The sequence below is a fragment of the Canis lupus genome, chromosome X, assembly GCF_048164855.1.
Source record: "Canis lupus baileyi chromosome X, mCanLup2.hap1, whole genome shotgun sequence".
Taxonomy (NCBI): Eukaryota; Metazoa; Chordata; class Mammalia; order Carnivora; family Canidae; genus Canis; species Canis lupus.
The window spans coordinates 43,457,537-43,475,101 of NC_132876.1; the positions used below are offsets into that span (position 1 = coordinate 43,457,537).

General features: G+C 35.3%; 1 protein-coding gene across 5 annotated transcripts in view; it reads left to right on the top strand.

Annotated features, from left to right (window-relative positions):
- Window positions 1-17,565, top strand: part of RBM41 (RNA binding motif protein 41) — a 55,269-nt gene that overhangs the window by 17,303 nt on the left and 20,401 nt on the right. For all 5 annotated transcript variants that reach the window (XM_072817645.1, XM_072817646.1, XM_072817643.1 and 2 more), the window contains one exon: window positions 16,222-16,625. In XM_072817645.1, the coding sequence (XP_072673746.1) occupies window positions 16,222-16,625 (404 nt within the window). The remainder of the gene's footprint in view (window positions 1-16,221; window positions 16,626-17,565) is intronic.

Consider the following 17,565-nt stretch of genomic DNA (forward strand, 5'->3'; position numbering starts at 1 on the left):
TGTGACCTTCTTTAACTTAATGCAGTGTTTTAACTATGCCCAAAACTAGTACTTTTCCCAGTCCTGAGGGATTTCCTAGCACTGAGGGATTTGTATGCAAGCTAAGCACATCTTCCACAGGCAGCTAAGCAGTTTACAACTCCATCTTAGCCCTCATTTCCTGCTTGTGCAGAGACTTGAGATTAGTCAGAGGTAAGAGCTTAGGGATTTTCTAGTCTTTCCTGAGCATGCATACAGCTCTAGCCATGTGGACAGGCCTGTGCACATGTGTGGCCTTCTAGATTCCTGGGAGTATGTTGGAGCTTTTCAGTGTCCTTTAAGGACATTTCATCCCTCAAGATTTCCTTCTAAGCTTTTTGGTTAACCTATTGATTATTCCAACTCCACCACCTCAGGCAGGGGAAGAATTCACCAACTGCCTCTGATCATTTTCCACGAAAGTTCTGGGGAAGTCTCTTAGCACTGGGTGGTGAGCTTTGGGTTACATTAAGGAGAGTATTGCCTGTCACTAGAAAGACCACATAATGACTGTTCTCTGATAATGGTGCTTTGAATGAGTTCCAGCCCTGTTTTTTCTTCTCCAGTGGCTGCCAGGCTCCTGGTTTTTGCTGCAATTTCAGGTTGTTGGTTTTCAAGGTTACCACAGATCTGGGAGAAAAGGACAAGAAAAGGGCAAGTTAAAATGCCACAAAATGTATTATTCATACTGAGATTTAACTATTTTTATTGAATAAATATTTCTGAGATTGCTGCAGGCCCTTGGTTAATTTCCAGAGTCCTGGAGAAGCTGATTCTGACCATTTTGGCCAGTGTTCTCATTGCTTGTTGGAGGAGAGAATTTCAGGAGGTCCATACTCTGCCATTTTCACTGATGTTACCTCTCTTAACAGTATCTCCTGAAGTTCGTGAATTTGACAAAGTCAAATTTACTTTTTTTTCATAACTTCTGCTTTTGGTCCTATAGCTAAGATTTCTTTCTAACCCAAGATTGCAAAGATTTTGTCATATGGATTCTTTTGCAGAACATAGAAGTTTAGCTTGTACATGTATGCCTATGAACCATTTGCTTTCTGCCTGACTCTGCTAACTTCCATATCCTCACTCTTATTTTCTTCCATCCCAACTCAGTGGTAGGTACATCCTTCATGCCTGAAGTTAATCATTACACTTTTGTGCTGGATCCTAGCCTTCTTATCTCCTTAGATACCTTGGTCAGTTATCCCAAGTATTGCATTTTTCCTTTCAGGATCTTAACATGCTTTGTATTACTTGCCGGTTTCCATAGTGTACAGACTCCTACCATGAATTCTCTTTAAAAAATGATAAAAACAAAAAATTCCCTTCAGTTGTTAGCTACTTGAGCAAAGAATATGTTTTGATTCTCTCCATTTACTGTGATCACAATAAGTAGCACTTGGTTTAAAAATGAAATATCAAAATGGAATCAAAATAATAGAATTAAGTACATATATTAATATTTTTGATATCCATACAGGAAATGATGTTTCTCCAGTCTTTAATGCGAATTTTCAAACACACAGGAATGTTGAAAGATTTTTATCACAAACATCTATTACATCACCAACTAGACTCTACCATTAATATTTTATTTTATCACATGTCTATCCCTCTACTCATTTATCGATCCATCTTTCTTGATGTATTTAAAATAAATTGCCAATGTAAATGCATACCCTCCTAAATACTTCAGTATGCATATTGTTAGCTAGAATTAAATATTTAAATTTTTTTCTTTTGATGCAAAATTTATGTTCAATGAAATGCACAAATTTTAAGTGTTTATTTGCTAACTTTTGACCAGTGTATACGTTTTTATAATGATGTGTTGGTAAATGTTTAACAGCTGGCTCTCCAGAAAGTAAAAGGGCTCTGATTTCTACCATTTGCCAGTTTCCATGGTGTACATACTTGCACCATGGAAAATTTCAAACTACCAAAGTTATCACTGAACATGGAATCTGGAAGATACGTGTATAATCATTGGACCATTTCTAGCATACCACTGCATCTGTGTAACTTAATCCATAGAAGATTACCACCATTCCAGAAAGTTTTATCATACTTCTTGTAAGTAATTTCCCAAGAGGCAACTAGTGTTTTGACTTTTTTCCACTATAGATTCATTTTTCCTGTTCTAGAACTTCATCTAACTGAAACAATATACTTTGTTTTCTTTCTGTAAGGCTTCCTTACCTGAGCAGGTTTTTTTTGAGATTCATTCATATTGTGTATGTCAATCATTTTTCCTTCGCTTTGCAACAGAATTTCTTAGAAGGATTTTCTTTAATCACTGTATTCTTTTTCTAGGACTGCCATAACAAATGACAACAAATGTAGTGGCTTAGAACAACAGAAATTTATCCTCTCACAGTAGCGAGAAGTCTAAAATCAAGGTGTTGGCAGGGCCATGCTCTTTCTGAAGGCTTCCTTGTATCTTCTACCTTTTGGCATTTGCCAAAAAAATCCTTGGTGTTATACCCGCATTATTCCAGTTTCTGCCTCCATCATCACATGACAGTCTCAGTGTGTGTCTGTGTCTCTGTGCTTTCACACGGCCTTCTTTTTTTTTTTATTTTATTTTATTTACTTATTCATGAGAAGCTGAGACACAGGCAGAGGGAGAAGCAGGCTCCATGCAGGGAGCCTGATGTGGGACTCAAACCCGGGTCTCCAGGATCATGCCCTGGACCAAAGGCAGGCAGGCGCTAAACCCCTGAGCCACCCAGGGATCCCTCACACGGCCTTCTTATAAGCACATTAGGCATTTTATTTAGGGCCCACCCCAATTCAATGTAATGTCATCCTAACTAATGACATCTACCAAGACCCTGTTTCCAAAATAAGTCATGTCTGAGGCTTGGGATAGACATGAGTTTTGAGGGTACTCTATTCAACCTAGTACAGTCTGGCCTCCAAATAATCATATCCATCTCACACACAAAATACATTCACCCCATTGTAGCATCCACAAAAGTCTTAACCTATTCCAGCATCAAGTTTAAGTTCCAAAGCTCATCTAAATATCAACTCAAAAATTCTCAAGTGGCATTTAAATAATCAAAACCAGGTGTCCCATATCAAGCTCCTGCAGGAAGCCTGCTTCTCCCTCTGTCTATGTCTCTGCCTCTCTCTCTCTGTGTCTCTCATAAATAAATAAATAAGTAAACCTTTTTAAAAAGAGAGAAAAAAAGGAAAAAAAAGAAAGAAAATGGAATGATTTGTATTTTTTTAAAAATCACCCTTTATTTTTATCCTTATTATCATCCCCAAACAGTGCAAACTTTTTTTGATGTGTCTACTTATGAAAATCTTTTATTACTTTTTATGATTATACAAATATAAAAATTCAAATATTATAATCTGCATGACTTTAAAAAGTATTTTAAAAGATTATGAAATAAAAGCTTATTTCAAAAAAAAAAAAAAAAACAGGTGTCAGTGAGGCTTTTGAGTATGCTCCACCCTAGGGCGAAATTCCTCTCTGTCCAGAGACCTGTGAAACTAGACAAATTATCTGCTTCCAAAAGACAATGTGAAACAGGCATAGGATAGGCAGTCCCATTCTGAAAGGGCAGAAAGGAAGGAATAAAGGGGTTACTGGTCTAAAGCAAGTTAACAGCCCAGGAGGGCAAATTCTCTTAGGTCTCAGAGCCTGAGAGTGATGCTCTGGGCTCAGTGCTCTGTCCTCTGTCCTCCAGGGGTAGTCTTGTTCTCTGGGTCCTCTGGGATAGCCCCACCTTTTCAGCCTACCAGGGTAGCTGAAGCCCCACCTCACTGGCTTTTGCATCTGTGGCTTTACCTTCGCAAAGGTAAAGAATACTGCTAGAGATATTCTAGATATATATCTAGATATATATTCTAGATATATATCTAGATATTCTAGAAAGATATTCTATTCTTTACCTGGAATAGGTTAAGACTTTTGTGGATGCTACAATGGGGTGAATGTATTTTGTGTGTGAGATGGATATGATTATTTGGAGGCCAGACTGTACTTTACCTTCATCCTTCATTTTGTCCTGTCTTTTTCACTTTCACACCAGGCTGGCACTGTTTCTGCTGATATACAATTCTCTGAAACCTTATTTGTCTCATGCATGTCAAGAGATCCCTATAATCAGTTATAAGGGTTTTCCACAAATCCTTTCTGGATAACCCCTCCTCTCTTCCTGGCTTTTGCTGAGATGGTTGATTGCATTCATGAATCACACACCTAATCTCTTCAGTGAAGGTCTGTCCAGCCATACCATTGGCCCTGTTTCCAGAGCACATTGTTTAGATACACTGAGAATTCTATAGATCATCAAGTGCTGGTTTCTTTTTTCACAGATCTTTTCCTTAATTTATCTCTCTTTTCTCTTCATTTTATTGTAAGCAGCAAAGAGAAATCAGGCTGCATCTTCCACACTTTGCTTGGAAATATCCAGGTTCAACTAAATATCCAGGTTCATCACTTACACTTTCTACCCAACAGCCAAACTTGATTCAGCCAAGTTTCTGCCACTTGATGACCAAGATTGCCTTTCTTCCAGCATCCATGGAAACATGTTCATCATGTTCATCATTTCCTTCTGATGCCTCACCAGAAATACATTTTCTAATGTTCATATCTCTAGCAGTATTCTATTCATGATGATATATGTATTCTCTAACATGATGGAAGCTTTCTCTACTGGCCTCTTCTGAGCACTCACCAGAACTACTATTTACATCCGTATTTCTACTAACAGTCTCTTCAAGGCAACCAACCTTTTGCTGTCAGGCAATTCAGAAATTCTTCCAGCCTCTACCCATTTCCCAATTCCAAAGTCACTTACACCTTTTTAAGTATTTGTTACAGCAGCACCCTGATTCCCAGTACAAAATCTATATTAGTTTCCTAGGGCTGCTGTTAACAAAGTGCCACAAACAAGGTGAGTGAAAACAACAGAAATTTATTCTCTCACAGTTCTGGAAGCTAGAAGTTCAAATCGAGATGTTGACAGGCTTGGTTTTTATGGAGACTCTGAGGAAGAATCTGTTCAGTGCCCTAGCTTCTAGCTTCTAGTGGTTGCTGGCAATCCTTGCCTTGCAGAGACATCACTCCAATCTTTGCTTCTGTCATTATGTGATGTGTGTGTCTGTGTGCCTGTGTCTCTACGTGACCTCCTTAAAAAGACATCAGGCATTGGATTTAGGACCCGCACCAATCCAGTGCGACCTTATCTTACCTAACTGTATCTGTAAATATGCTATTTCCAAATAAGTTACGTTCTGAGGTTCTGGGTGGACATGAATTTTAGGGGGATACTATTCAACCCAGTATATTGAGTTCTCTCCTCTTCTTTCCCTCTTACTTTTTTAAAAATATTTTTAATAATGAAATGGATCACACTAGAGAGTCGCTTAACACATGTGTTCAGTCAAGTCAAGAAATCAAACTTTGCCAATACTCCAAAGTCCCTGTATGCTCTTCAGAAATCACATCCCCCTGACTACCAGATATAAACAGTCTCCTGACTGGTGATAATAATTTCTTTGCTTTTCTTTATATTTTTACCACCCATACATACATCACTAGACAGTAGGTTAGTTTTACTTGTTTTTAGGCATTATATCAGTGAATTGGATTGTGTGTAATCTCTTGGGCCTTCCTTTTCTATGTAACATTATATTTGTGAGATTCATCCACATTACAATGCATAGCCATAGTTCATTCACTTTCACAGTAGTATAGTATTCCTTTATGTGGACATATCAGTACTTATTTATCCATTTTACTGTAGTTGGACATGTGGGTTGTTTCCATTTGTGGGGGCTACAAGTATCAGTCCTACTACTGTTAGCATTCTTGTACATGTATCCTGGGACATGGGCAGGAGTTTCTCAGGGTATATAACTAGGAGTGGAATTGAGGGGTGAAAAATTCATACCTGCTCAACTTTATAGATCTCAACTCTTTTGTGAAGGGATTGTCCCAAGTTAAAAACCCACCAACCACATGTGAAGAAGGTTCAGGTTGTTCCATATCTTTGTCCACACTGGGTATTGTCAGACTCCCATCTGATGGGTATTTAATTATATTTCACTATATTATTTTCCCCTTTCTTAATAATTAGGATTCATTTATGTTATTTCTTATTTTTCAAGGGTTAGGAAAATCTTATTTTCCTCAACCTTCTATTTTGAAAAATTTCAAACATGGAGAAAAATTGAAAGAATAGTACACCCACACCCTTCAAGTACATTTACCAACCACATTTTGCCACATTTGCTCTACCTCTGTTTTTCTCTACACTGGAATCTGTGTGTAGTTTGTTTATTGCTACACAATTTGAAAATAAATTTCAGACATTAAGAGGTTTTACTCTTAAATACTTCATTATGTCTCTTCTAAGAACATAGAAATTTTCCTGTATAATCATAGTATTATGATCATTCTTAAGATATTTAGCATTATTGCACTAATATTATCTAATATAGAGTTTCTAATTAGATTTCTCAATTTTAAATCCAGGATGTAATCAGAGATCAAACGTTGCATTTAGTTTGCTTTATAAAAGTTCTCCTCTGTGTGTGTGAGTGTGTGTGTGTGCGTGTGTGTCTGTCTGTCTATCTTGCAGGCATTGATATTTTTCAGGAGTCCATGTTGTTTTGTTTGTTTCATTGTGGTTTTAACTCCTTTTCTTGATATCTAATGAGGTTGGAAACCCTCTTGCACATAATTTGCCATTTGGATATCTTCCTTTGTGAAATGGCTATTCAGTTCTTTTGCCTATTTAGCAAATGTGGAAATGTCTATTTCCTACCTGAATATCTTTTCAACTGCTTATATGTGTCCAGATGCAGTCTTGGTTCAAAGGTCACTTTAGGCATGTATCAAAGGAGTACCTCAGCCCCCAAACCCTAGGATATGGCAGATCTCAATGATCACTACTTACCTTCAGTACTGCTATGGAGAGGAGGGAACTAGGAAAGTGTTGTGGTTATATGTCCTGAATATTCTATCTATTCTATCTCCAAATTTCATCTCTCATCTTAATATGCATTTCTTATAAATTTGTACAAGTTCTTTATTATTGTGGATACTTGCTCTTTGTTGGCTATATAAAAATGCCTATTCCCATTTTGTGGCTTATCATTTCACTCCCTTTATAGCATCTTTTGATGAATAAAAGTTCATTTTTATATAATAAAATCTATTAATTTTTCTTTCTACTTTGTGATTTTTGTACTTTGATCAATGAATCCTACCCTACATGAGCTCAGGAAGATATTGTTCTTTATTCTGAAGGCTTTATGTTTTTGCCTTTCACATTTAAGTCTTTGATCCAACTGGAATTGATTTCTGTATATGGTGTAAAGTAGGATTTCAGGTTTGTTTGTTTTTACAATATAACTAACCCTCTATCCCAACACTATGTTTTGAAAATGTCCCTGTACTGTTATTGTATTGCTAGTTCTGTCATATATCAGGTGTTCATGTATGCATGGGTGTTTTTATGGGTTCTCTTTGATACCTTTGATCTTTTTGGCTATCAGTTTATCAGAATCAGTATCACAGTTTAGCTTTTTAATGTCTTGATATCCAGTACAATAAAAAACATTCCTTCTACCTTGTTCTTCTTCAAAAGTATTTTATTTACTTTTGATACTTTGCTTTTCCATGGAAATCTTAGGATCAGTTTGTCAGGTTACACACACACATACTCACACACATACTTTCTCTTATGTGATTTCAACTGAAATTCCATCAAGTATTTAAATGAATTGAGGAGAGTTGACATATTTACAGTATGAATCTTCAGATCTTCAAGTGTGAATATGCTGTATCTTCTCATTCATTTAATTATTCTTTAGTGTCTTTGAATACATTTTCCCTATTTTCTGTTCTAACATTGTGTGAGACTGAATAGTGTTAAAATTCCCCTATTATAAATGTTCAATTAGGTGACTTTTAGTAAATTTATTGAATTATGCAATCATCAATACAATTCAGTCTTAGGGCATTTCCATCCCTCTGCAAAATTCCCATGAGTTTATTTGCAATAAATCACTCCCACTTCTACCCCAAGCCTCTGTCTCTATAAATTTGTTGAATCTAGGTGTTTCATATAAATGGAGTCTTAACAATATGTGGTCTTTGGAATTTGGTTTCTGTCAGCATGTTTGCAGAGTTTGTTCTTATTGTAGCCTGTATCAGCAATTCATTCCTTTTTATTTCTAAATAATTTTCCATTGTATGGATATACCACATTTTATTTATCCTTTCATCACTGATGGCATTTGGGTTGTTTCCACTTCTTGTCTACTGTGAATAATACTATTAACATTCATGTCCAAGTTTTTGTGTGGACGTGTTTTCATATCTCTCGAGTGACTGGACTTTCTAGATCATATGATAACTCTGTATAACCACTTGAGGGATGGCCAAACTGTTTTCCAGTGTGGTTGCATCATTTTACTTTCTCATCAGTGATGTATGAGTGTTCCTACTTCTTTACATCCTTTCCAACACTTTTTGTACCCCTCCTTTTTTTTTTACAGCCATACTAGTAGGTGTGTACTAATATCTCATCGTGGTTTTAATTTGAATTTTTATAATAAGAAATAACCTGAATATTTTTCATGTGTTTATTAGCCATTCTTATATCTTCTTTGATGAGTTGTCTATTCAAGTCTTTTACCCATTTTTTGGTTGGATTGTTTTCTTAGTATTGAGTGGTAAGAGTTCTTTATGTATTCTGAATACAAGCACTTTATAAGTTTTATGACTTGAAAATATTTTCTTCCAGTCTGTAGTTTATCTTTTTATCTTCTTAATGGTATCTTTTGAAGCACAAAAGTTTTTAATTTTAATGGTGTTCCATTTATTAATTTGTTCCTTTATGTAACCTTTATGGGCTTTTTGGTATCATATCTGAGAAATCATTACTGAACTCAAGGTAGGAAAGATACTACTCTCCTGTGTTTTCTTCTAGAATGTGTATAGTTTGAGCTCTTACAATTAGATCTCTTATCGATTTTGGGTTCATTTTTGTGAGTGAGATAAAGGTTCTAAGTTCATATTTTTAAATATGCATATCTAACTGTCCCAGAACTATTTATTATAAAGACTATTATTTCCCCCAATGAATTGTCTTGGCACTTTTGTGGAAAATCAATTGACCATAAATGTAAGGGTTTATTTCACTTGTTTTGGTTCTATTGATGTATATGCCTATCCTTATACTCTGAATGTCTTTACTTTTATATAAATTTTGAAATCAGGTAGTGTAATTCCTCCAATTTTCCTCCTGTTTTTCAAAATAGCTTTGGTTATTCTAGGCCCTTTGTATTTCTATGTAAATTTTAGAACAAGCTTGTCAATTTTTCTATTAAAAAAAAGCCTGCTGATATTTGATAAGGATTGTGTTGAATTTGTAGTTCAATTTGGGGAAAACTGCTATTTTAATAATATTGAATATTCTAGTCCATGAACATAGAATGTCTCGTCCTTTATATAGCTCTTCTGTAATTTATTTCAGCATGTTTTATAGTTTTAAGTTTACAAATATTATATTTTTTTACTAATTCTTACTTTTTCATTTTGATGCTCTTGTGAACAGAATTGTTCTATTTCATTTTCTTTTTTTTAATTTTATTTATTTCTTCATGAGAGACACAGAGAGAGAGAGACAGAGACATAGGCAGAGAGAGAAGCAGGTTCCATGCAGGGAGCCTGATGTGGGACTTGATCCCCGGGCCCCAGGATCACGCCCTAGGCCGAAGGCAGACACTCAACCACTGAGCCACCCAGGTGTACCATTATTTCATTTTCTGATTATTACATACATGTATATAGAAATACAATTGATTATTGTATATCTGTCTTGCATTCTTGATCTTGTAATTTTTTACTTAATTCAAGTAGTTTTATCGTGGATACCTTCAGATTTTCTACTTAGACAATTATGTTGCCTATGAATAAGGCAGTTTTAACTTCTTTCTTTCCAATCTGGATGTCTATGTATGTATGTATGTATGTATGTTTCCTTGCACAATCTAGAATTCAGTACAGTGTCAAATTGAAGTAGTGTGGGCCACCTGGGTGGCTCAGTGGTTGAGCATCAGCCTTCAGTTCAGGGCGTGATCCCAGGGATCACGTCCCACATCGGGCTCCCTGTGGGAAGCCTGCTTCTCCCTCGGCCTGTCTCTGCCTCTCTCTCTGTGTCTCTCATGAATGAATAAATAAAATCTTCCAAAAAGAAGTGGTGAGAGCAAGCATCTTTGCCTTTTCCCAGTCTTAAGGGGAAAACATTCAGTTTTTAACTATTAACTATGATCTTAGCTCTAGGTTTTTTGTACACGATCTTTAGAATCATAGTACATTCTTTCCTGTGGGTGCTGTAACTAATTATTATAAACTTAGTGGCTTAAAGCAACTAATTTCTTCTCTTACAGTTCTAGAGGTCAGAAGTTGTTAAATCAGTTGTGCATAAGGTTGCCTTCCTTCTGGAGTTCTCTAGGGGAGCCTTTTCCAATGTCTAGAATCCACCTGTAATTCCTTGGCTCATGGCCCTTTCCTCACATTACTTCAACTTCTACTTCCATCTATTACTCTGTCTCTGACCCTCCTGCCTCCTCCTAGTAAGGATCCTTGTAATTATATTGGGCCTACCTGCATAATCCAAGATAATCTCCCTAACTCAAGATCTGTAACTTAATCACATCTGTAGAGTCTCGTTTGTCATGTAACATTTTCATAGATTCCAGGAATGAGGATGTGGACATTTTTGGGATATCATTCAGCAGGCTGAAGTTGTTCCCTTCTATTCCTAGTTAATTGAAGTTTTTAAAAAAATCATGGATGAGTGTTGGATTCTATTTAATGCTTTTGCTGCATTCACTATAGGGCTCATGTGATTTAATGTTTTAATCTATTAATATGATGTATTCATTGATTTCTTAGATGTTAAACCAATCTCATTTCTGAGATAAATTCCACTTATATGTGTATAATCATTTCTATATATTGAGAATGCCTGAATTAGGCAGACTTGCTAATTTTTTGTTAAGGATTTTTTTGTCTGTTCATGAGGGATATCTGTAGTTTTCCCTGCTTGTGATGTCTTTGTTTAGCTTTGGTTTCAGTATACTATTGATATCATAGACCAACATCATAGAATAAGTTGGAAAAGATTCCCTCCTCTATTTTCTGAGAGTGTTTGTGCATGATTGACATTATTTCTTTAAATATTTGGTAGAATTCACCAATGAAGGTATCTGGACCTGAACTTTTCTTTGTGGGTAGACTGTTGATTGCTGATTGAACTAATTTACTTATTATAGGTTTATTCAGCTATTCTCTTTATATTTGAATCTGCTTGGTAATTTGTATCTTTCTATGAATTTGCCCATTCATCTAAGGTTTCTAATTTGTTGGCCTAAAGTTATTCATAATATTCCCTTATAATCATTTCCAGTTCTATTGTGTCAGTAATGATGCCTCATCTTTAATTCTTGATTTTAGTCATTTTTGTCTTCTCTCTTATTTTCTTGTCTGGCCTAGCTAAGGGTTCACCATTTTGTTAAACTTTTCAAAGAAACAGGTTTTGGTTTCATTGATCTTCTCTAATTTTCTGTTTTATGTCGCTTTGATTTATTCCTTAATTTTTATTATTTTCTTTTTCCTTGCTTTGGGTTAAGTTTGCTCTTTTTCTAGTTTCCTTAGTTTGGAAGCTCAGATTATAGGTTAAAAACATTCTTCTTTTTTTTACGTAGATGTTTAAAGCTGCAAATTTCTCTCTTAACATTGTTTTAGTTGCATCTATAAATTTAGATATGTTGTGTTTTCCCTTTAATTTAGTTGAAAATGTTTTTTAAATTTCATTTTTGAGTTCTTTGACTTAGGAGTTATTTAGAAGTATATCGTTTAATTTCTGAATATTTGTGTTTTCTAAGATTTCTTCTAGCAATGGATCTCTATTTTTTAAAGATTTATTTATTATTCATAGAGACAGAGGGAGAGAGAGGGAGAGGCAGAGAGGCAGAGACAGGGGCAAAGGGAGAAGCAGGCTTCACGCAGGGAGCCCAATGTGGGACTTGACCCCGGGTCTCCAGGATCACCCCCTGGGCCGAAGGCTGGTGCCAAACTGCTGAGCCACCCAGGGATCCCTAGCAATGGATCGCTAATGTGATTCCATTGTGATCAGATATGTGTATGATTTCAGACTTTTTAAATTTTTTGAGACATATTCCCCACTTTGGAGCCCTCGCTCTACCATCAGCATAATAGATTCCCTCACTTTCTTTAAGTCATATCTCTCAAATATCACTTTCTCAATGAGACTTACCAAGACCAACATTAAAATTGCAACTACCACTACTATAACCTCCTAGCACTTCCAATCACCCATTACATTGCTGTATTTTTTATAGCAGTCATAACCTTCTGATATACTATATAATATTCACTGAGCTCTATGAAGATAGGGACTTTGTTTTATTTATTGATATATCCCAAAAAAGAATAGTACCTGAGTCATAATAGTCACTGAATATTTATTTTTGAAGGTATACATTAGAATATTTATCCACTTGGTCATATGTAGCTGAAATTTGTTCATTTTCATTAGAATATAGTATTTCATTATATAAACTGACTACAGTTTTGTAATTGATTCTTAGATGGACATTTATATTTTTGCTAGTTTCAGGCTATTATAAATAGCACTGATCTTTTTTTTTTTTTTTAAATAGCACTGATCTAAACATTATTATTGTATCCTGGTACATATATGCCTAAATTTCTCTAGGGTATATATATATAGGAGTGGAACTGATTAGTCATATTATGAGCAAATCTTCAACATCAGTAGATAACATTATAGTGATTTTCACTATGGGTGCACATTACTACCAGCAATGTATGAGGCTTTACAATTTCACTGACATGTGATATTGGTGTTCTTTTTAATTTTTGCCAGTATGGCAGTTTTCTATTAATATCCCAACCCTTCTTAATTAGCATTTCCCTGAATTCTAATATGGTTGAGCACTTTTGCATATATTTATTAGCCCTGTATATTTCCTCTTTTGTGAGGCCTCTTTTCAGTTGTCTGCCGCTTTTCTTAATGGTTCTTTACCAGTTATTTGTGCAGCAAACATCTTTTTCCATTCTATGACTTTTCCCTTTATATTTTCAATGAACAGAAGTTTTAAATTTAGTTGAATCTGTCAATATTTTCCTTAATGATTAGTATTTTTTTTGGGTTTTAAGAAATCCTTCTATAAATATTCTTATACCTTGCTGGTGGAAATGCAGAATAATACAACTCCTACAGAGTAGAATTTAGCAATATGTGGAAAAATTGCATACACATTCACCCTTTGTCTCAGCAATGCCACCTCTTGCAATCTGTTTCAAAGATATACTAGAAGAATACAAAATGCTGTTGTGCACAAGGCTATTTGTCAGAGTATTATTCATAAAAGCAAAAAATACTGGATACAGCACTAATGTGCATCAGTAGGAGAGTAGTTAAATAAACTAGTACATTCACACAATAGAGTACTGTGCAGATATCAAGAGGAAGGGGAAGAACTCTACACATTAATAAGTTATTTCTGATATATTATTAAGTACAAAAAAGTAAATTGTAGAACAGTATTTATAGTAAGTTACCTTTTATATAGGAAAGGGGTGTAACTGATGAATTATGTAGATACACACATATGTGTTGTGTGAGCCTGCCTATTTGCTTATATTTTCAAAAAAGAAACAATGGAACCATAATGTCAAAACCTAAGAAAAATTATTATTTATGGAGAAGGAAAGGAATGGGATGAAGGGGACAGAGATGGAGGTGAGACTTTGTGAAGGTACTGTATAACACAGTTTTAATTTTAGATTCATGTAAATGTTCTGCATAATTTAAAAAATAATCAAAAAGGAAAAAATCAATTCTTAAAATTCTTGAAGTAAATCAATTCCTTAAATAACCTGAGGTAAATGAATATAACTATGAATAAAGTTGGTAACATAACCATACAGAAAAAGTAATTATGTAAAGTAACTTTAAAACAACATTTGTATATGCCTAGTGGAATATATTTTAAAGACAAAAATAACTGCAAAGACATATAAAACTGTATTCAGTAGTTTTGTCATTAATAGTTATATTAGTATTGTTACTAACATTTTAAAATTCTATAAACATATTATTGGAAAAGGCTAATATCATTGAGCCAATATTTTAAGCATATGTGAAAAGAGATACAAGTCTAAGATCAAAGAGTTTGAGTAAAAACCTTGTAATCTTAAATTTAAAGTGGAAATACCAATAGGAACTCATGATTTATTTTTCTTTTTAAAGAATTTCCTAGCTTTGTCCACTGAAAAGCCCCAGAAGCAAAAACAACAGCTATCAACACACCTAACAACAAACACATTGTGGTTTCTAAACACTATTTACCATTAAAAGGAGCCAGGGTTCCTTGGAGAGATAATCTAGGTTTGAGTCAGGAAATATTCAAAATGAGCTTGTGACATCTTGCTGTGCCAGAAAACTAGAAAGCAACACAAGGAGCCAATCTGAAGGGACTTACTGGTCCCAAGTAGGATAATTTGATGACTAAAAAGAATAAAGATTACATTAAAGTGAAACACGTCAAACGTGAAAATGATCTCACGATTATACTAAAAATAATCGTTGGTCATCATTGGACATTTCTAAGGTACTAACTCATTACTTTCATAGTTGGTAAATATGGGGGTGGAAATCAAGCATTTGTCCGGCCTTTGCTGTATGAACTGTATATGGGGAAACCCAAATAGTTGACGGTAAGTTCATTTTAGAATTCCAGATAATAAATGCAGAAGAAATAATAGAATTAATAAATACAGAAGAACTAATATCATTAGGGGAGCTCCATTTTGCAACTTCTTTTTTTTTAATTTTTTTTAATTTATTTATGATAGTCACACACACAGAGAGAGAGAGAGGCAGAGACACAGGCAGAGGGAGAAGCAGGCTCCATGCACCGAGAGCCCGATGTGGGATTCGATCCGGGGTCTCCAGGATCGCGCCCTGGGCCAAAGGCAGGCGCCAAACCGCTGCACCACCCAGGGATCCCTTTTTTTTTTTTAATTTTTTTTTTTTTGTTTGTTTGTTTTTTTTTATTTTGCAACTTCTTAATTAACAGATCGAGGCAATGGTCATCAATGGGTGCAAAACCCATTAGGTGAATGGGGAAACTTCGTAATGGAGCAATCAGACTAATACCTTCTAAATCTGCTGATCAACTTTAGCATCATTAAAGTGGGACCACCAAACATTATATGCCCTAAGATGTGATGTCATAGGAAGTACCCATCTATCTATGGATGATTGCTACCTTAAATATTGAACCTGAATCTAGTCAAGCCTCTAGATCAGCGCTATCTTAATGCAACTTTCCACAATGATGCAAATGGTTTCTATCTCTTCTGCCCATTATGGTATCCATTAGCCACATATGGCTGTTGATCATTTGAAATGTGACTCGGTTAACTGGGGAACTGATATCTAAAACATTACTTTAAATAAATTTGTATGGCCAGTGACTATTGTATTAGATAGCACAAATCTAGATTTAACTGCCAGTTTGTAAGAGATAGAGGGGTTTGAGGAAAAAGTTAAACAATAACATGATGAATAATCAGCCAAATTTCATTTGTTCTCTGAACAAATGATGTGGTTCCTCTAATCATTCAATAGGATGGAGAAAAAAATGAGTTGGAGAAATGGAAAAGAGGGGCACTGTTTTAAGACAGAAGAGAGAGAACAGCCATAGCCTGGTTTAGATTCTGCATTGAACAGCCAGGTGTCAGAAGTGACGTTTGAGATAATCAGAGCCATTTGAATCTGAACTCAGGAATTATTATTAATTTTGTGAAGTGGGATAATGCTGTACTGGTTACATTTTTTTAATGTCCTTATCACTTAGGTGCATGTACTTGCATGACTCTGAGAGTGAGTACCTCCTTAAATTTTGTGCCTGAGGTGCCTTGCTTGCCTCACCATAGTTCCAGCATTGCTTGAGATGCACTACATTAAAACAGCTGTATACTATTGTCATTTGTCAAACTTATCCCCACAGAGTTTCTATATCTGAGAGCCAAGATTTAATTTTTATTATTTGTGAAAGGTTGTATTGGTAGGCTTTGTAGAACTTCCCTATCTCTTTGTCTTGATCTAGATGAACCCCAAAAGAAGAACAAAGGTGATCCCATGAACAACCTGGAAAGTTTTTACCAAGAGATGATAATGAAAAAACGTCTTGAAGAGTTCCAACTTATGAGAGGTGAACCCTTTGCTTCCCACTCACTGGTCTCAGCTACATCAGTGGGAGATAGTGACACAGCTGAGAACCCGTCATTACTCCAGGACAAGGGAAAACAGGCAGCACAGGGTAAAGGTCCCAGTCTCCATGTGGCAAAAGTTATTGATAATTCACCTGAGCAGTGTTGGACTGGGCCTAAGAAGCTGACGCAGCCAATAGAATTTGTCCCAGAAGATGAGATCCAGAGAAATCGTTTGTCAGAGGAAGAGATCCGAAAAATTCCTATGTTTTCTTCATATAATCCAGGGGAGCCAAACAAGGTATAGGCCAAACCAAGAAAAAAAACATGGGTTGTTTTCATTTTTCTTTACTTCTACCTAAACTAATACTTTGAAATTAGCTTTGATTATACCAAGGAATCATGACATAGGTACTGTGATTGTGTTTTTCCTTGACTTGGACTATTAATCTCTCCATACTATATAAGTAGTGTATTTCCTCTGATGTTCTTTGTGGTTTCCTAAGGTCTGAAGCTACCCTAGAGTTTTAAAGAAATCTTGATGAAACTAGTTCATATCCATTAGAGGCCCTGAATTGAAGGAAAAGCAACCTCCAGTTTCCTAGGCTAGTAATAAATCAAGTAATACTCATAGGACCACCATATCAGGTAGCCGAAGTTCCTCTGCTAGTAGTCCATAAATAATTGGCCACCTGGTTTTGAGTAGAGTTTACTGTTATTACGTGAGTTTTTTTTTTTTTTTAGAATACTCCACCTGACTCTCATGTGACATATGACTTTAAATTGCTGATACTAAGTAGCAAAGTGAAAGTGTAGGGCCTCTAAATCTTGAGAAATTGACAAATAGATACGTAGAGTTCTAAACAATCCTTGTTTTATTGATCACCTCATTATTTCACATTATTGGTATATGTTACATCCAGAATGGAAAATTTTATTGCAATGTCACTCAAAGAGGCAACACAAGCCCCTGGAACATATGCTTGGTTGTGTTTAATTTAAAAAACAAAACCAAAAAAATAATATTAGGTTCTGGCTGTCCCTGAATTTTAAAAAAAGGCAGTGTGGATGAGGGATATTAAAGCAATTTCCTTTGAGTGATTGCATTTCTAATATATTTTTACTGTTAGTTCAAGGGCAGCTTGATTTGTGTTTTTTATTATAAAATAATACTAATATACAAAAAGTTATAGAGAATAATATAGCAAATACCATTATACCTAGCCAGCCATCTTTATCAA